General features: G+C 35.9%; 1 protein-coding gene and 1 pseudogene across 2 annotated transcripts; both read left to right on the top strand.

Moving 5' to 3' along the window:
- Positions 1-1,981: 1,981 nt before the first annotated feature.
- On the top strand, positions 1,982-16,789 carry LOC144220664 (UDP-glucuronosyltransferase 2B31-like). 2 transcript variants are annotated; one of them, XM_077750976.1, is made up of 6 exons: positions 1,982-2,705; positions 7,162-7,310; positions 8,585-8,716; positions 10,955-11,042; positions 11,861-12,080; positions 16,286-16,789. In XM_077750976.1, exons 1-6 carry the CDS (start codon positions 1,982-1,984, stop codon positions 16,563-16,565), a joined length of 1,593 nt encoding a protein of 530 aa, XP_077607102.1. In that variant the 3' UTR covers positions 16,566-16,789. The 2 variants fall into 2 exon arrangements, with proteins under 2 accessions (XP_077607102.1, XP_077607107.1); XM_077750981.1 differs by lacking the exon at positions 8,585-8,716.
- Positions 16,790-20,935: 4,146 nt separating this feature from the next.
- LOC144220661 (large ribosomal subunit protein eL32 pseudogene) lies at positions 20,936-21,341 on the top strand (annotated as a pseudogene).

Here is a 21,341-nt window from a genome sequence, read left to right as displayed (position 1 = left end):
AAATAGACAGAGGACCTGAATAGACAGTTCCTAAAGATGATAACACATGAAGGGGAGCCTGGCTGGCTCAGTCAGTAGAGCACATGACTCTTGATGTCAGAGTTGTGAATTCAAGCCCCATGTTGGGCATGGGGCCTACTTAAAACACACACACACACACACACACACACACACACACAAGACCAAGAAGAAGACACAGAACGGCCGACAGACACATGAAAAGATGCCCAATGTCACTAATCAGCAGAGAAATGCAAATCAAAACCACAATGAGATATCACCTTACATCAGTCAGAATGGCTAGAATCAAAAAGACAAGAAATAACAATGAGCAAAGATGTGGAAAAAAAGGAACCACCATCCTGTTAGTGATGCAGCCTCAATAGAAAACAGTATGGAGGTTCCTCAAAAAATTAAAAATAGAAATACCTTACATTCCAGTAATTCCACTACTGGGTATTTACCCAAAGAAAACAAAAACACTAATTCAAAAAAGTATATGCACCCTATGTTTACTGCAGCATTATTTGCAATAGCCAGCATATGGAAGCAACCCAAATGTCCATCAACAGATGAATGAATAAAGAAGATGTAGTATATATAGACGATGCAATGTTACTACATCAAAAAAAAAAAAAAGAAAAGAAAAGAAAAAAGGATGAGATCTGGCCATCTGTAATAACATGGACAGACCTAGAGGTCTGTTATTCTAAGTGAAGTAAGTCAGGGAGAGAAAGACAAATACCATATGATTTCCCTTATATGTGGAATCTAAAAAACAAATCAAATGAATAAACAAACAAAAAAGGCAGAAAGACTAAAAAATACAGGGAAACGATGGTTGCTAGAAAAAAGAGGGGAAAGGGGAAGACAAAATGAGTGAAAGGGAGTAGGAGATACAGGTGTCCAGTTATGGAATGAATGTCAGGAGGATAAAAGGTACAACATAGGGAATATAGTCAAAGTTATTGCAGTGGCTCTGTATGGTCACAAATGGAATCTACCTTTGTGGTGAGCATAGCATAACAGATAACTTGTTGAGTCACTATGTTGTAACCTAACACTAATATAACATTGAGTGTCAACTTTGCTTCAATAAAAAATTACTTTTAAAAAGTCCATACCACAAAAACAATTTGTGAGGTGAGGGATTCCATAACTAATCTTATGGAATAATCATTTCTCAACATGTTGTACATCTTTAACCTGCACAATGTTATATCAGTATCTCAATAAAGTCAGAAAACAAATCTTTTAAATAAAGCATTATGTTAATTAAAGTAGCCAGCACAAAAGACAACATAATGTATCATTTCATTTCCATGAAATGCTCAGAAGAGGCATTATATAAGACAGAAAGCAGATAAAATGTTGGCTAGGGCTGAGCGATTCAGAAAATGGAGAGCTTCATTAGAGGGTAAAGGTTTCCATTTGGGGTGAAGAAAGTGCTCTAAAATTGATCAGTTTTGTGCAGGGTGGTTACACAATTTTGTGAGTAGACTACAAAACACTAAATTGTACATTCTAAATTTGGCAGTTGTATAGTATGTGAATTACATGTCAACAAAATTCCTATGAACAAAACCAAAAAATCCCTTGACCCACTGTATCTAAGAAATATAATCCACCTGTATAATGACTTTAATTCCTGTGTCAAGAAGACTGCAGACACAGTTACCTCTTGCCTCTTCCAAAATATATTACATAAGGCAGGTGATTTGCATGTGCAAGGTCATTGGCTCTTAGCTAGATAATAGAACTTATAATCATCAAAGAGACATTAAGCACGTGTATACCAATGAAGTCATCTGCCTTTAGCTTTGTCCACATGCCATCCAAATGCTCTGACTGTTCGTATGATGTATTTACTTTGAATGTAAGCGTTATATTTTAACTTCTTGATTGATTTCTCCTTGGATATTAGAACAAGCGACGGTAGAAGGAAACAGGAATTTGAGAAGAAGCATTGCATTCCACTAGGATGTCTATGAAATGGATTTCAGTTGTGCTTCTGCTACAGCTGAGCTGCTACTTTAGCTCTGCGAGCTGTGGAAAGGTGCTGGTGTGGCCCACAGAATACAGCCACTGGATCAATATAAAGACAATTCTGGATGAACTTGTCCAGAGAGGTCATGAAGTGACTGTTCTGACATCTTCAAGTTCCATTCTTGTTGGTCCAAGCAAATCATCTCCTATTAAGTTTGAGGTTTATCATGCACATTTATTGAAAGATGATTTTGAGATTTTCTTCCAAAAACTGATCACACAATGGATTTACAATATGCCAAAAGATACATTTTGGGCATATTTTTCACAAATGCAAGAAGCCTTCTGGGGATATTCTCACTTCATTGAAAAGCTCTGTAAAAATGCAGTGTTGAACAAGAAACTCATGAAAAAACTACAAGAATCAAAGTTTGATGTCATGCTTGCAGATCCCGTTGGACCGTGTGGCGAGCTGATAGCTGAGCTACTAAAAATACCTTTAGTGTACAGTCTCCGCTTCTCTCCAGGCTATGCATTTGAAAAGTATAGAGGAGGGCTTCCTTTCCCTCCCTCCTATGTACCTGTTATTATGTCAGAATTAAGCGATCAAATGACATTCATGGAGAGAGTTAAAAATATGATATATGTGCTTTACTTTGACTTTTGGTTCCAAACATTCGATGAGAAGAGATGGGATCAGTTTTACAGTGAAGTACTAGGTAAGTCATATTTTTAACTGGTGGCATGAAGTCTTAATTCTCCTTGTGTCTTGGAAGGCATGTTTGTATAAAGTCGGAGGAAGTTGTCTTTTGTAAGAGAAAGGATGAAATGAAAATATAAAATGATCTCTCAATCCTCAATCTCACAAATATTATGGAAAGACTTATACAACAGGGTCAGTTTGAACCTGGGTCCAGTATTAATACATTACACTCCAGGAAGTTAATAACCACAAATTAAAGACCTGAGGATTTCTTGGAGCAATTACGTATCTATTATTTGCTTGCTTTTAATATTTAAAAAATGTTTTTCTGGGTAAAGTGAATCCTTCCTATATTTATTAAATGCAGGGTGAAAATACAACTTATGATATGCTTTATTTTTTAGAACAATTTAAGTCACAGTGTAATTATTTGAGATTTCCCATATAACTACTGCCCCCACACATGCATAAGTTCCCCCATTATCAACATCTCCCACCAGAATGGTACATTAGTTACAACTGATGAACCTATATTGACACAATATTATCATCCAAAGTCCATAGTTTACAATAGAGTTCACTTTTGGTGTTGTACATTCTATGGGTTTTAACAAACTTATAATCACATGTATCCACTACTACTGTATCAGAGTAGTGCCTTAAAACTCCTCTCTGCTGCACCTATTTTCTACATAACCATTTTACTGTATTTTGCCATCTTTAAAAAGGCATTAGAAATTTCACTATCTTGATGTAAGCAGACATGTAGATTGAAGAGTTCCATATTTCTAGCACAACTGCTTATGGACATTATTTCCATTTGTTTCTCCTCACCTTCCTCATTTAAAAATTAAAATGTTTTGTCACATTACCTGAAAGATTCCTTCACAATTGGAAGATATGGTGGCTCTATCCCAGACTCAGGAACTATAATATGAAGTTTCTAATGATTACATATTCTTTCACAAGGACTTATGAATCGTGTTTTAAAGGCCTAAGTTTTGGTGAAGGGTAAACATACACACAACAATGCCACTCCGTTAAAGACAAAATGAGCCAAAGTTAACAGTGCATATATGTATTTCCATACTTGATGAAAATACTCCAGCTGTTATTTGCAAAAATTACTTAATACACAAACATTATTAAGCTCCTAATAGGAACCAAGTGCAATGGAAAGCACAAGGAGTCAAGCCATACCCTCAGAGTCTCACAGTATCCTTGGGAAATCCAGGGTCAAGGAAATAACTTGCTAAATTATAGAAATTACACAGGATTCTAGCAAAAGGTGTTTCCATTGGTTAATTGATTGGGAAGCTCCAATAGTTGCTTACATTTGCATGTGTTACTTTTGCAGCATTTCAGAGTAAACAAATGCATGTCTAATTTGATAGCTTAGGTTTAATAATCATTTATGATTGTGAATGTACCACTGTGATGTTAGAAATGAGCCTCTTGTGGGGTGCCTGGGTGGCTCAGTCGATTAAGCATCCAACTTTGGCCCAGGTCATGATCTCATGGTTTGGGGGTTTGAGCCTCACGTCGGGCTCTGTGCTGACAGCTAGGTCAGAGCCTGGAGCTGGTTTCAGATTCTGTATCTCCCTCTCTCTCTCTGATCCTCCCCTGCTCTTGCTGTCTCTCTCTCAGAAATAAAAAATATTTTAAAAAGTTAAAAAAAAAAGGAAATGAGCCTCTTGAACGTTGTCTTGTATATATATATATGAACACATATACTTGTAATTATATATTTGCATCATTATACATGTTTGCATCATATATGTGTAGTGTGAGTGCATTATTAAGTCACACTCTTAAACTGTTTTGGCTAAATTATTCCAAAGCCCTTTCAGAAAATTCCCTAGTATATTGACATTATATTACTCTCGTCTTTTCTACCTGTTACTTGGTGTGGGGTTTTTTTGCTTATTTACTTACTTACTTACTTAGCTACTTACCTACTTACTTTTTTTTTATTAAGTTGTTATTTTAATTCCAGTATAAGTTAACGTGTTAGGTTCGTTTTAGGTGAAAATACAGTGATTCAACAATTCCATACATCACTCAGTGCTCATCATGACAAGTGCACTCCTTAATCCCTATCACTTATTTTACCACCCCCCCCATTCACCTCCCCTCAGATAATCAGACGTTTGTTCTCTACATTTAAGATTCTGTTTCTTGGTTTGTCTCTCTCTCTCTCTCTCTCCTTGTCCTTTATTTGTTTCATTTCTTAAATCCATACATAAGTGAAATCATATGGTATTGTTCTTTCTCTGACTTAATATCACTTAGCATAATACTCTGTAGCTCTATTCATGTCATTGCAAATTGCAAGATCATTCTTCTTTATCCACTCAAGTCTATGGACACTTGGGCTGTTTCCATATCTGGCTATTATATATAATGCTCTAAAAACGTATGCATACATGTATCCCTTTAAATTAGTATTTTTGTATTTTTCGGGGAATAGAAGTAGAATTGTTGGATTGTAGGGTGGTTTTATTTTTAAATTTTTGAGAAACCTCCACACTTTGTGTTTTTTATTTTACCCATTCTGAAAGGTGTAAAGTGGTATCTCATTGTATGTAGTTCTGACTTGTATTTCTCTGATGAAAAGTAATGTGGAGCATCTTTTCATGTGTCTGTTGGCCATCTGTATTTCTTCTTTGAAGAAATGTGGGTTTATGTCTTCTGTCCATTTTTAATTGGATTATTTGGTTTTTAGATGTTGATTGTACAAATTACTTATGTATTTTGGATAACTAATGCTTCCTTGTATGTGTCATTCGCAAATATCTTCTCCCATTCAGTAAGCTGCCTTTTAATTTTGTTAGTTGTTTCCTTCATTGTGAAGCAGGTTTATTTTATTTTAATGTAGTCCCAATAGTTTATTTTTGCTTTGGTCTCCTTTGCCTCAGGAAAAATATCTAGAAAAACGTATCTAGAAAAATACTGCTACTGCTGATGTCAGACGTATTATTGCCTTTGCTCTCCTCTAGAATTTTTATGTTCTCAGGTCTCACATTTAGGTCTTTAATCTATCTTGAATTTATTTCTATGTATGGTGTAAGGAAGTGGTCGAGTATTACAGTTTGCATGTAGCTATCCAGTTTTCCCAACATTTGTTGAAGAGACTTTCCCATTGGATATTTTTTCCTGTTTTGTCAAAGATTAATTGACCATATAACTGTGGGTTTATTTCTGGCTTTTCTGTGCTGTTCCGTTGATCTATGTGTCTGTCTTTGTGTGAATACAATACTGTTTTGATTACTACAGCCTGGTAGTATAACTTGAAATCAGGAATTGTGATACCTCCAGTTTTTTCTTTTCCAAGATTGCTTTGGCTATTCGGGGTCTTTTGTAGTCCCATACAAATTATAGGACTGTTTGTTCCTGCTCTGTGAAAAATGCTGTTGGTGTTTTGATAGGGACTCCATTAAATCTGTAAACTGTTTTGGGCAGTGTTGACAGCAACATTTGTTCTTCCAATCCATCAGCATGGAATATCTTTTCATTTCTTTGGGTCCTTGTCAATTTCTTTCATCAGTGTTTTTAAGAGTACATGTCTTTTACCTCCTTGGTTAAGTTTATTCCTAGGTACTTTATAATTTTTGGTGCGATTGCAAACAGGATTGTTTCTCAATTTCTTTCTTCTGCCTCATTATCAGGATATAGAAATCCAACAGATTTCTGTACATTCATTTTGTATCCTGGGACTTGACCGAATTCATTTCAGTTCTAGTTCTAGCTTTTTGGTGGAGTCTTTATATTTTCTCTGTATGATAGCATGTCATTTGCAAATAATTAAAGTTTTACTACTTCCTTACCAATTTGGATCCTTTTATTTTTTGTTGTTGTTGTCTGAGTGCAGGAGCTATGACTTCTAGTACTATGTGGAATACAAGTGGTGAGAGTGGACGTCCTTGCCTTGTTCCTGACCTTAGGGGAAAAGCTCTCAGTTTTTCTCCATTGAGTATGACGTTCACTGTGGGTTTTCCATAGAAGGCCTTTACTTTGTTGAGGTATGCTCCCTCTAAACCAACTTTGTTGAGAGATTTTATCATGAATGGATGTTGTGTTTGTCAAGTGCTTTTTCTGCATATAGGGAAATGATTATATGGTTTTTATTTTTTCTCTTATTTTTTAGAAGCAGAATAAATTTTTTATTTTTGAAAAATATATATTATGATTATTATATATATTATATATAAGATTTTAATGCAAAATAAAATATGATAGTATGAGGAAAAAGGTAACAAATTATTTTAATTGCATTGTCTATTGAACATACATATAAAGAAATTAGTTTTGACAAAATCATTGACAAGTTTTTAGAACATTAAAGCTAGAAAAATGGAAACTGTAATTTTATTGTTCATTACTACAATAGATCAATATGTCGGTATAAATTTTCCCCCTCTAAGAACTAGCCTATTCTCATTGATGTGACCTATTTGCTTTTTTCCCTTCAGGAAGACCCACTACATTTTCTGAGTTAATGAGGAAAGCTGACCTATGGCTCATTCGAACCTACTGGGATTTTGAATTTCCTCGCCCAGTCCTGCCACATTTTGAATTTGTTGGCGGCCTCCACTGCAAACCTGCCAAACCCCTGCCTAGGGTAACTAATTCTTGTTTCTTTTATTTGCTCTGAGACACGTCACCAGTATTCTAGCTTAGGAAGATCCTTCTTCAACAATACGTTTGTGTGCCCCAACAATATCTGCAGGCAAATCCAATGCTTACTTGCCATCACCCCAACATTTGCACAATTCCTCATTTGAGATCCCAAGGTTTGACATCTTAGAGCATGAAAAGTTCTGCTTAGTCAATTAGAGCATGTGTTTTCTGCCACACACCAAGGCTGGGGGAAAAATCTCAGTAAAGATCTGTTGGGGAACATGGTTCTCAACATTACAGCTGACTGACAAGTTGGGCACAGAGAAAATCTACACTGTGTATACAATAAGGATCACAAATTCTGCATATTTAACAAAGACCAAATAATTTCTACCATTTATATCTAAAAAACATCCATAGTATAAAATTGCAGAAGGGTTCCGTTAGCATATAGAATGATATTCTCTACTAAAGAAATCAATAATGTAATATGTTTTAAGTTGATATCATATCTTTAAGACATAATTGAAAAACGAGCACTCCTTACTGAATTATTCTGTGGGCTCTTCAACATCTTGTTTGTCTGCCTTCTTATTGGCAACAAGTTGAAACTAAGATCTTATTTGATGGTTAACCCGATACTGATTTTGACTGCAAAGTGCTTAGGCATATATGGTAACTTTCTCAAAGTCTAAAGCCTGAGGTAAAATCAGTACAAGTTTTATTCAGTCTAACATAAGTGTCCATCAACAGATAAGTCCATAAACAAAATGTATTTACACACAATAGAATATTGGTCGGAAAAATAGAAGAAAATTCTAACACATACTCCAACATGGAAAAGCTTGAGGATGTTATGCAAAGTGAGAAGAGGCAATCACGAAAAGACAAATACTGATGATTCCATTGACAGGAGTATTCAGACTAGTCAGATGTATAGAAATACGATACTACATGATTGCTGCTAACGATGGTGAAGGAGGGAATTTGGAATTGTTATATAATGGGTACAGAGTTCCAGGTTTACAAGTTGAAAAAGTTCTGGTAAGTGGTTGCCCAACAATGTACATAAAGGTACTATTGAATTGCATAATCAGGAATAATTAGAATGGCAAATTTTATGTGTATTTTGCCACAAATTAAAGATAAAACAGGCATTTCCTTAATAATTCCTGGTAATTTTTAAGATCTCTCTTTAGCTGTTTGTAGAAATTCTTTCAGCAGTGTTTACTATGCAGTTCCTCTTTTGTGATGGAGCAAATTCTTTCTTCACAGGAAATGGAAGAGTTTGCCCAGAGCTCTGGAGAAAATGGTATTGTGGTGTTTACTCTAGGGTCAATGGTCCATAACATTTCAGAAGAAAGAGCCAACATGATTGCATCAGCCCTTGCCCAGATTCCACAAAAGGTTAGCTAAAGTAACTTAATCGTATACCACTACTTAAGGAGTCTGTTAAACTCTGTAAAAGGTGTGATTACCCTTTCCTTTATGACACGGAAACCATTATGATAGCTCCAATTTATCTCAGATACGAGTTCATACTAAAATATACATGGCAGATGCTAAAGTAGTACAGAAGGTGTTTTGATGGATAATAACTTTGGCATTAACACTGAGATGAAATACAGATGATAGATAGACATGGTTTGTCTCTAGGTAGGTAGGTAGGTAGGTAGGTAGGTAGGNTAGATAGATAGATAGATAGATAGATAGATAGATAGATAGATAGATAGATAGATAGAAGGTACGGTGTAATAATGTTTGGTATTATAATGTATTGTGGGCAGGTACAGAAATCGCCAAATTCTGTCTAGTCATTTGCTCCTTTCCTGTCTGGATTTCTGAGGTCACTGAATACCTCATAGATGTTCTCAGAAACAAGTTAAATTTAAACAGTTATGTTAAGAAGGAATTGATAAAAATCCGGAAAGTATCATGCAGTTTAAGCTTGCCAGAAAAATCTAGGTTTCTTTTCCTTCCCCTACATTTTGCAATAGGACTACTCAGTGTGCTGTTCAGAGAAAGGATGGCCAGGGTTCACCAAGCTATGTCTAGGTGTTCATCCAGCCAAGATGATTTACAGAGAGAGAAAAACTGGCATACCTGGTGGAGTGGGCCCTATTAAGAGTGAAAAAGAAAGATATATGAAAAGGGGGAAGATGGGTCCATCTGTCAAGGTCATCCCATGCTTAGAAATACGTGGTTCTGAAAGGACTCTAACCTATTAGGATAATAACTCCTCCTGACTGAGAGAAGTGAAGGAAATATATTAAGGAGTCAAGCCTAACATGGGAAAGTTTCAGATGCCTCTTTCTACATAAAATATAGTAGTAAATTATTTTTCAATATATAATATCCATTTGGAGTATATGGGTATTTGTGAAGTACTTTTTAGTGTACTGATATAGTTTCTCCTTATGCTAATTTTTTGCTTTATATCGAAAGTTATTTTAATATTCACATAGCAAATATATACCATCCAATATAAATTATAATCCAGTTTACGAGGATTGCTGGGGAATTATAAAATCAGTATTTTGGTACTGGAAACGGAAATTGCTTGGGTATGGATCACATATTAATCAATGCTGTCAGTACTCTGTAATGTATCACTGAAGTGCTAACAATTAGTTAAACAAAATTTAGCATCATCACAGTTTGGGATTTGTTTCAACAGCCACAATGTTATTTATGAAGTGCCAACAGGCTCTTCTTTCCACATTCTAAAAAACTTTCAAGCCAAGAAATAGTAATAATAGTCTGAATTCATGTAAGAAATTACCTTTTTCTCTGAAAGTAGTACTTAACAATTAGTAAAATAAAAGAAGATAATGTACTTGAAGAAATTTATTAATAAATTATTGTTTTACATTTTTAAATGTTTTCTATTTATTTCTGAGAGAGAGAGAGAGAGAGACAGAGCGAGCAGGGGAAGTTCACAGACAGAGGGAGACACAGAATCTGAAGGAGGCTCCAGGCTCTGAGCTAGCTGTCTATCAGCACAGAGCCCAACGGGGGGCTCGAACCAACGAACCCCGAGATCATAAACTGACCCGAAGCTGGACGCTTACTCGACTGAGCCACCCAGGCGCCCCAATAAATTATTATTAAGTAGACTTATTTATTTCTCACAAGGAGTAGATTGCATAGTTAGCTTTTTTATATATCAAAAGATGTAAAACTCTAATAAAACAACTTATGGAACAAGCAGATACAAGTGAACTCCCTTCTGTAACACTTAAAAAGAAACAAATAGGTTAGTATTACATTGGAAAGTGAAAGTAATTATAATAGATAAAACAAAACAAATGTGTGTATCTTAGTAATTTCCTTTTTGACTGTACCAGAATTATAACTGCCTAAAAATCTCTTAACTATTTGAATTTATCATTGATAATTTCATTTGTCAAATCTCTATGTGAAACATCATTATTACATTCATACTTGATTGAATACAAAAATAACAAAATGTGGGTATTCTTATTATACCACTGTTTTTTAGTTCTCTCATTTTTAATATCCTTTGTCCTCTCGGTTATCAATCAATTAAAGGTGTTTAACTAGATTATCTCTTAATTTCTTTAAAATGCTAACATGTTATAACTTCAAAGTTCAACTCATGAAATAAGGTATTTCCTTCAACAGGTTCTGTGGAGATTTGAAGGCAAGAAACCAGACACCTTAGGGCCAAATACTCGGCTGTATGATTGGATCCCCCAGAATGATCTTCTTGGTAAGAATCTGGAAACCACTGAATTGAAAGTAGCTCTAAGCAAAATGATAATAGTTCACCAAGAAGCAAATTTGTTGAGCATTTATTATCGAAAAACTCAAAAATAAAACTTAACTTCCTTACATTTCTTTTGCAGTCCTGGGGTGAAAACAAGAAGATGCAACAGTTGGCATGTTATTATACACAGGCACATTCCTTATGGCCAGAATCAAAGTTTCTTTATTTCAAGTGTAGTTACTTCCACAGATCATTTTTGAATAACTACCAGATCATCACTCGGTCTCCTAATTCTCCCAACTTACTCCAATCCTTTCTCCGTCTGCATGGCTATTCGGCACCACTGAATAAATAAAAGCCTCTCTTTTATTACCAGTGACTATGTTCTCTAGGAAAATGCCTGTCACAACACATTTCATGATAAGGTACAGTCTTTTTCTTCCCTTATTTGAGGCACCACCATCATATTTCCTGCTGCCTAGACACCTACATGTTAAACCTGGTGACTTATTGTCTCTTTAAGAGAATATGTTCTAACATGCCACCTCCTTTTCTCTTTTTCTGCACATGCTATTCTTTATACAGAAAGTTCTCTTTCAATTTGTCTGTCCAACAATCCTGCATTCGTTTTTCAAGTCACAAGTAGCAGATCAATTTTCATTTACCTCTCCAGTGGATTTATGTACTTCTTGCTCTGGGATCTGAAAGATATTTTAATGCCATTTCATATGTATAATAAGATGTGTCTTATGTTGCCCAAATCTCATTTTTCTTCTAAGACTTATACCCAATAATGTACTGTCATTCATCCAATTGCCCAGGTCATCCAAAAACCAAAGCCTTTATAACTCATGGTGGATCCAACGGCATCTATGAGGCAATCTCCCATGGTATCCCCATGGTGGGCATACCTTTGTTTGCGGATCAACCTCATAACATTGCTCACATGAAGGCCAAGGGAGCAGCTGTAAGACTGGACTTCCACACAATGTCTAGTAGAGATTTGCTCACTGCATTGAGGACAATCATTAATGACCCTTCGTGAGTATGACAATTTTTAAAAAAGATCATATTTATAGATAGGTTTTTTGTCAACAATGAGTACGAGTTTCATCCTTTATTTAAGAAGCTAATTTGAAATTCTAACATGATTTAACTGATCTTAAATCTACTTTTTATTTTCAACCAGACATTTATTTCAACATTGCATTTTAACCCTCTTGATTTAATGGGTAACCTCCTCTTGTAACAATCTTCTACATGAGCAAATGCAAACATTATATAGGTGACTGTAAGAAGAATACCTTTTTAAAAATATAATAGAACCCGTAGAATGAAGGAATGAAGAACTTGAAGTTTGGTAAATCATTTCAATTCAGGACCAAAAATTTCCAAAACTATAAATCCTTCTGCTCAAAAATTGTTATTATTTTAATATATTTTAAAATATGTAATTTATGTAGCACAAAATTTAAAGTGTGAAATCAAATACATTTAGTATGTTACAGAATTATGGAACCATCACCATAATCTAATGTGAGACATTTTCATGAGTCCAAGAGATCACATATGCCTTAGAAGTCACTTACCATTCCCCCTGCTTTACATAACTTTTATTCTACTTTCTGTTTCTATAAATTACTATATTAATGATATTTCAGGCAAATGAAATCACACACTATATGGCCTTTTCCCTGTGGCTTCTTCCACCTGGAATGTTTCTGAGTTTCGGTCATATGGTAGTTTGTATTGCTAAATAATGTTCTATGGTATGGATATGCTACATCTGTTTACCCATTTATTAGTTCATAAACATTTTGGTTATTTCCACATTTAGGTATTATAAATATCACTACACATGTGAACAAAAGTTTTTATTTCTTTCGGGTAGACATCTAGGAATAGAAGTGCTGGGTCATATGTTAACGCTATGAGGAACTGCCAAATTGATGTCCGAATAAGTTGCACCTTTTTACATTTCCAACCAGCTGCATTTGAGAGATCCAAGGTCTCCACATCATTACTAACACTTGCTATAATCTTTTTAATTATAGCCGTCCTAGTGGTTATGATGTGTTCTCTCCTTGTGGTCTTGATTTGCACTTCCCTTAGAGCCAAAGTTATTAAACATCTTTTCATATACTTCTCTCCATTTACATATCCTCTATAGAGAAATGTCTATTCCAATTATTGATAATTTTTAAATTTGATTGTCTCATTAAAGAATTCCTTATGTGTTACAGATATAGTACATTAGAGGGTGTATGGTTTGTTAATATTTTCTCCCGTTGTAGCTGGGCTGGTTTTTCATTTTCTTGATTGTGTCCTCTGAAGCATCAAAGTTTTTAAATGTGATAAGATAAATATTAAAATGCTCTATATTTTAGAGAAAAATAATGTGACAGAATTTGTAGTGCCTAGCTCAGCAACCATGAATTCAATATTTACTACCACTATCAGTATTATTATTACATTAGGAAGATATCATCTAAAGAAATACTAAAAAATATATTATTGAGAAGAAAATGGTGAAACAATTGAATAATAAAAATACTTTAAAACAAGCAAGAACTATAACGTAGGTTGGACACATGGAAAATGAAACAGATAATTAATAAGATAGTAGATGAAAATATAAATATGCCAGTACTTACATTAAATCTAAACAGACTAAATCATTTAAAGACAAAGATTATCAGGATGCATTTTAAACACTATATACTGCTTATAAGACATGTTCAAATAGAAATGTACAAGAAGACTGTAAGTGTGAAGGCAGGAAATAATCGATTTTAGCAGTAACCACAGAAAGATGTTGTACCTACACTAATAGCGGACACAGTAGTCCAGAATCACAACTAAAAATAAAGTTTAAGTATTTTGTGTCCACTTCAGCTCAGGTCATGATCTCACGGTTTGTGGGTTCGAGCCCCATGTCGGGCTCTGTGCTGACGGCTGGCTCAGAGCCTGGAGCCTGTTTCAGATTCTGTGTCTCCCTCTCTCTCTGATCCAACCTTGCTCACGCGGTCTCTCTCACTCTCTCAGAAATACATAAAAAACACTAAAATTTTTTTGAAAAATAAAAATAAAGGTTAAGTATTCCATAATGATAAATAGACCATTCTTTCAAAACAATTCAAATTACCAGTTGATGACACCTACTAATAAAACATCAAAATACAACAAAAGGAGACAAAAGAACAAACAAATATACAAATCTTTGGTCATAATATTGAGTTTTTAAACCTCTTTCTCAATAATATAGAAAAAGATGACAAAATAATGGATAAATACTAAAATGTTTTGATGAACACAATTGAAAAATGCAAGTTATTGGACATATATATATGTCATTATATATAAAACAACAGATAATGCATCTTTTTCAAGAATGGAAAAGATACTGGGGCACCTGGGTGGCTCAGTCGGTTCAGCATCTGACTTCGGCTCAGGTCATGAGTTCGAGCCCTGCATCAGTCTCTGTGCTGACTGTTCAGAGCCTGGAGCCTGCTTTGGATCTGTGTCTCCCTCTCTCTCGGTCACTCCCTGACTCACACTCTGTCTCTCTCAAACATAAATCACTACATTTAATAGAAAGAAAAATGGAATTGATACCAGAATTAACCACATGCTGGGCCATAAACCAAATTAAAATGAAAAGATATAAATCATCAAGAGTATATTGTCCAGCCTTACTGGAATTCACTTACAAATCATCAAAAAGAAACTGAAATATCTCTAAATTTTGGAAATTAAGCAATATACTTCTACATAATTCAGTCAATAAAGAAATCAGAATCATAAATACACCTTCGTCTCAGTGATTCCACTTCTACATACATATGAACATAGCTGTGTAAACATGTAAATCAAAAGAAATACATAATTTTTATGAAAGTATCAGTAGTAATGGCCAAAAAAATTATTAATGCAAATGTTCACGGACTGTTAAATAACTAGATAATCTGTGGTATTATCATACAATGGAATACCGTATATATACACCAACAGAATTAACCAACACCTTTACACACAAAAAAACAAAAGGAAATGAAGACTACTTTATGATTCCAATATATACTACTGATTTGTTATTCTAATATATAATAAAAACCAATCTATGGTGTTAAAAGTTAGGACAGTAGTTAATTCAGGGAAGGGAATAGTGACTAAAAAGGTCACAGAAGATGGGGTGCTTCTCAGTAGCTCGTGATACCCTACACCAGTATCTTAGTAGTAGGTACATTATTACATCCACTCCACAATACTTTTCTAGCTAAGTTTGAATTTATGAGCCATTCAATTAGATGATGTGCATCTTTCTTATGTAATATACTGAAATGTTTTTATGGAAAATATAACATGTTTTCAAAGTCTAGATTTCAAGTGGCAAAATAGACACACACACACACGCACACACACAGACAAAATAGAACAAATGTCTAAGGGTGCTATGATTATGTGGCCAGGAAAAGCCTCTCTGAGATGGGACACAAAGCTGGGGCATCCATCAGGAGATCAAAGCAGCCTTGGGGTGTTGCAGGGAAGAGCGTCCAGCAGAGAGACAGAGAGAACAGAAAGTGCAAAGGGGCTGAGATGAGAACACGTTTGGTAACTTCAATGACCAGCTAGCAGGCAAGTGTGCCTGCAGCAGAGTGTGCATGGGACAAAGTGACAGGAGAAGAGGTTGACAGGGCCTGTTCCTATAAGATCCTAGAGTGCAAATGCCATATTTGGATTTCATTCTAAATGGGATGAGAAGCCAGATGGAAATTTGGAGCAGGAGAGTGTCATGATCTGATGTCTGTTTCAAACATCAGACTGGCTACATGACGAAAAATAGAGAGTAGAGGGTAGAAGGATGGAAGTACAGGGACTGGAAAGGTGGCATCTCACCCTGACACAATTCCCTTGACTCCTTCATGAGGATCATTCTAGAAGTGCACTTCCACCATCTCAGCTATAGCTGTTACCATGGCTCATATCATTTTCTCTGTTCAAAAAGATTAAACTATGCCAACCTAACTTCCATTTTCATATTTTAAAATATTGGTGGCCCAGAAAATTCCACTTTAAAAGCCAACTCTCCTATGAGGACCCACATAAAAAACATAACTACTTCTATAATTCTATGACATTTACTTTGAATCATTTTCATGACACTTTTCAAAAACCTTTAGTGGGAAGGATATGATTAGGCAAATTGACGTCCTTTCAGTGTTGACATCTTTATGTTTCTCCTTTAGCTATAAAGAGAATGCTATGAGGTTATCAAGAATTCACCATGATCAGCCTACAAAGCCCTTGGATCGAGCAGTCTTCTGGATCGAGTTTGTCATGCGCCACAAAGGAGCCAAACACCTTCGGCCAGCCTCCCATGACCTCAGCTGGGTCCAGTACCACTCTCTGGATGTGATCGGGTTCCTGCTGGCCTGTGTGGCCACTGCGATATTTATCACCACAAAATGTTGTCTGTTTTGTTGCCAGAAGTTTGCAAAAATGAGAAAGAAGGGGAAAACGGAGTAGTTGCATCTGAGAGGCCTCAAGCTGGTGTGCCTCATACATGGGACTCCTCCAATTTGTTCAAGCAAGTTGTTATGTAAGGTTCCCTTCTGCCTGTGACAAAATGACTTCACACAACTTAGCTTCTCAGATCAAAATTTGCTTTCAAGAGATTTACTGCCTATTTAAGAGTTATAAATATGTCATGCCAACAGAAAAACTGACAATAAAATAAAATAAATGTAAAACTGTAGGGATATTTATTGAAATTTATTATNCCTCAACCCCCCCCCCCAAATTTATTGAGTTTAATTGTGTTTCAAACATTAGGCACGGACACGAGAACCTTAAGTAGGCGCATGTCATGATCTTGTGGTTCACAAGTTTGAGCCCCCCATCAATCAATCTGGAGCCTGCTTTGGATTCTGTGTCTTCATCTCTCTCTGCCCCTCCCCCACTCACGCTCTGTCTCTCTCTCAAAACATGAATAAACATAAAATTTTTTTAAAATATTGCTATAATATCACTATTTTTATACAAATACTCAGAATATTTTAACTTCACTTTGGGACAGAATTTTTAGTGTTGTCTTTGGTAAAGAAACTATTCAACACTGAAAACTGTGTAAAATGATTTACTCATCCATTTTGTTTTCAGGAGATCACAAATTCTCCTTGGCTCTTACTGTGCACACAGCTTCAGCATCTCTCCTTACCTAAGGACATAGCAAGTTGTGGGCCTTCATCCAGTTCTTTCATTGTTCAGTGAAATGTTTGTGGAATTAGAAATACAACCACCAGGGGGCACCCTGGGTAGCGCGGTCAGTTAAGCATCCAGCTCTTGGATTTCATTTAGCTCAGATCCTGATCTCATGGTTCATAGTTGGAGCCCGAGGTCAGGATCTGTGCCGACATGGTGAACCTGCATGGGGTTCTCTCTCTCCACCCCTTCCCCGCTCGTGCTCGCTGTCTCTCAAAATAAATAAACTTAAAAAAAAAAAAAANACCACGAATACCTGTATCCTATTATAAAGTTTAACTATGTGAAAGTATTTGATTCATGACCAAATTATCTTTTCTTCTTGGTCTTTAAAAATATTTACCTGGTTGGGGCACCTGAGTGGCTCAGTCGGTTAAGCGTCCAACTTTGCCTGGGATCATGATCTCGTGGTTCACAAATTCGAGCCCCACATCAGATTCTGTGCTGACAGCTCAGAGCCTGGAGCCTGCTTCGGATTCTGTGTCTCCCTCTCTCTCTGCCTTTCCCCCACTCATGCTTGCTCTCTTTTTCTCTCTTTCTCTCTCAAAAATGAATCAACCTAAAAAAATATGTTTTAAATATTCACCTGGTTACTTTCACTCTCATATTTAGCCTTTGATAGATAACAAATGTAAGGTCTTCCTACCTGGTTAGCCTCCCAAGGCTCAACACATAGGCAGCAGACAGAAACGCCCATCCCCTAGTCTGTCCCTTAAAGAGACCTATTTTCATACTTTAAAAGCTGCTCCCCAAGGATCAGGCTTCAAATTCAGCACAAATCTAGCAATAGACTGCAATCCTCCCTGGAGTCCAGGGAGGCCAGTGGGTACCATTTTCATGTTCACATTTTCGGCCATTGCAGGTTACCACTGCCTCACTGGAATGAGGTTGTACACGTGTCTGACATGCCAGCTTCTGTGACAGCTGCACAGGAAGCCCAACTTGATCCTTGGTTCTGGGATAGTCTTCAAATACATCAGATGTTATGCCACAAAAATGTCTCAATAAGTTTAAGAAAATTGAAATCATATCAAGCAACTTTCCTGATTTGGTGGCCAGAAGTGTCAGAAGTATTGTATTGTGAAATAATAAGAAATACATAGATTGATCTTGACTCCCAGGTCCTGACAGATTGCTCCTAAAACCCTTATAAATTCCTTAGCGATAAGTGCACTAGAACAGCTTCTGTTCTAATATTTGGTCTTTGACTCCAGTCCCTGACACAGGGCTTCTAAAACTCTTATATATTCCTAAGTGATAAGAGCACTAAGTGCATCTTATATTCAATAAGGTAGCTCTAGATGGACTCTTGGGTGGGAGCTGGTCACCAGAAAGACCAGAGCATAATTGGAGCTTGCAATTCTCAACCTCCCTCCCCGCTGCTTTAGACAGGGGAAATTTAGTTAATATTGATCATGCCTACATGAGGAAGCCTCATAAAAATCCCAAAAGTACAATGTTCAGGAAGTTTTCAGATGGGAGAATACATCCATGGATCGGGAAGTGGTATACCCCAAATCCACTGATACAGAACCTGTGACAATCCATAACCTCTCAGGCTTTGTCTTATGTATCTTTTCATTTGGCTGTTCACATTCTTTAATACACTGATAGACATAATTGTTTCCCTGAATTCTGTGAGCTGTTCTAGCAAGTAATCAAATCCAAAGGGGAGGAGGCCATGGAAACACAATTTGCAGCCAAGGTGAACAGAAGTTCTGGGTAACCAGAGTATGTACCATTTGTAATTGGCATCTGAGTGACAGCTTAGGGGACAAGGTTCTTAACCTGTGAGATCTGATGTTGTCTCCAGGCAGCTGGTGTCAGAATGAAATTCAAGGACACCCAGGTGGTATTATAGAGAATTTCTTGATATGGTAAAAAAACAAAGCAAAACACATGTTTGGTGGTCAGTAGTATCAGAAGTGTGGTTAGCATGAAAGTAGTGTAAGAATAAAGGAGAAACACAGGAAGAAGACTGGATTTTTTTTTCCTTATAGTTAAGAAACTAGAAATCAATTCAAAAAATAAAACTGGCACGTTCACAAATATGTAGAGACACAGTAAACAACACACTAAACACACTAAACAACACACTAAGCAACCAATGGGTCAAAGAAGAAATTAAAGGGAAATAAAAAAATACCTTGACATATTAAATGAAAATACAAATATAAAATAAGAAAACATAACATGCAGCAAAAGCAGTTCTAGAGAGAAGTTCATATGGAAAAACACCTACATTAACTTTAAAAAGAAAGATGCCAAATTAAAAAAACCTAAGTTTTACACCTCAACAAACTAGAAAAAGAACAAACCATACTCAAATTATTAGAGGGAGGGAAAGAACAATGATCACAGCAGACATAAATGAAATAGAGACTAAAAGATAATAGAAAAGATCAATGAAACTAAGTGCCATTTTTTGGAAAAGATGAACAAAATAGAAAACCTATAGCTAAATTTATAAAGAAAAAAGTGAAAGGACTCAAATGAATAAAATTAGAAATTAGAGACATTACAACTGATAACACACAAATATGACTGATCATAAGAGACTACTGTGAAAAAATATATGCCAAAATTTGAACAACCTACAAGCAATGGGAAAATTCCTGGAAACACACAACCTATGAAGACTAAATCATGAAGGAATTGAAAATCTGAACTGTAAGCAAATTGAAACAATAATCATATCACCCAACAAATGAAAGTCCAGAAGCAGGTAGCTTCACTAGCAAATTTTACCAAACATTTAAAGAAAAATTATTACCAATCCTTCTCAAACTCTTCCAAAAAAATAGAAAAGAACAGTTCCAAACTTATTTTATGAGGCCCGTATTAACCTGAAACCAAAATCAGACAAGAACACTACAAGAAAAGAAAATTAAAGACCAATGACCCCAATAAACATAGATGATAAAATCCTCAACAAAATAATAGCAAGCTGAATTTAACCATAGATTAAAGGAATGTATTAAAAGAACCACACATCATCATCAGTGGAATTTCTTCCAGGGATGGTTCAACATCTGCTAGTCAATCAATATAATATACCACATCAACAAAATTCGGGATGAAAGTCATATGATCACCTCAATAAATGTGGGAAAAAAACCTGCTGACAAAAGTCAACATTCATTTATGATATAAACTCTCAACAAAGTGGGTATAGAAGGAAAAGACCTCAGTATAATAAAGGCCATTCATGGCCATCTCACAGCTAACACGATACTCAAAGGTGAAAAGCTGAAAGCTTTCTCTTTAAGATAAGTAGCAAGACAAGCATACCCACTCTTGCCACTTTTATTTAACATAGTATTGGCAGTCCATCCCATTGCATTAGGCAAGAAAAAATTAAATCATCCAAATTGGAAAGGAAGGATTAAGACTGTCTCTATTTGCAGATGACATATTATATATATATATATATATATATATATGAAATCATAGAGACTACACACGCACACAACTACTAGAAGTAATAAAGGAATTTAGTAAAGCTGTAGTACACAAAACCAAAACAAAAAATCAGTTGCAATTCTTATACACCAACATCAACTATCTGAAGGAAAAATTAAGCTTTCTTCCTCAGTGTTACCTGAAAAAGTGGCAGCCGTCTCCTACTGGGCATCATGACCACTCTCAGACCTCTGGTGAAGCCCAAGATCATCAAAAAGAGGACCAAGAAGTTCATCTGGCACCAGACATTCAATATGTCAAAATTAAGTGCAACTGGCAGAAACCCAGAGACATTGGCAACAGGGTGCACAAAAGATTCAACGGCCAGATCTTGGTGTCCAACATTGGTCAAGGAAACAACAAGAAAGCAAAGTACATGCTGCTCAGTGTCTTCCAGAATTCCTAGTCCACAATATCAAGGAGCTCAAAGTGCTACTGATGTTCAGCAAATCTTACTGTGCAGAGATTGCTCACACTGTCTCCTCCAAGAACGATGAAGTCATTATGGAAAGAGCAGCTCGGCTGGCCATCAGAGTCACCAACTCCAATGCCATGCTGCACAGTGAAGAAAATGAATAG

Source organism: Crocuta crocuta, unplaced genomic scaffold, assembly GCF_008692635.1.
Source record: "Crocuta crocuta isolate KB4526 unplaced genomic scaffold, BGI_CrCroc_1.0 scaffold1, whole genome shotgun sequence".
Lineage (NCBI taxonomy): Eukaryota > Metazoa > Chordata > Mammalia > Carnivora > Hyaenidae > Crocuta > Crocuta crocuta.
Note: the sequence above shows the minus strand (reverse complement) of the source record. Positions and strands in the feature narration are given on the sequence as shown.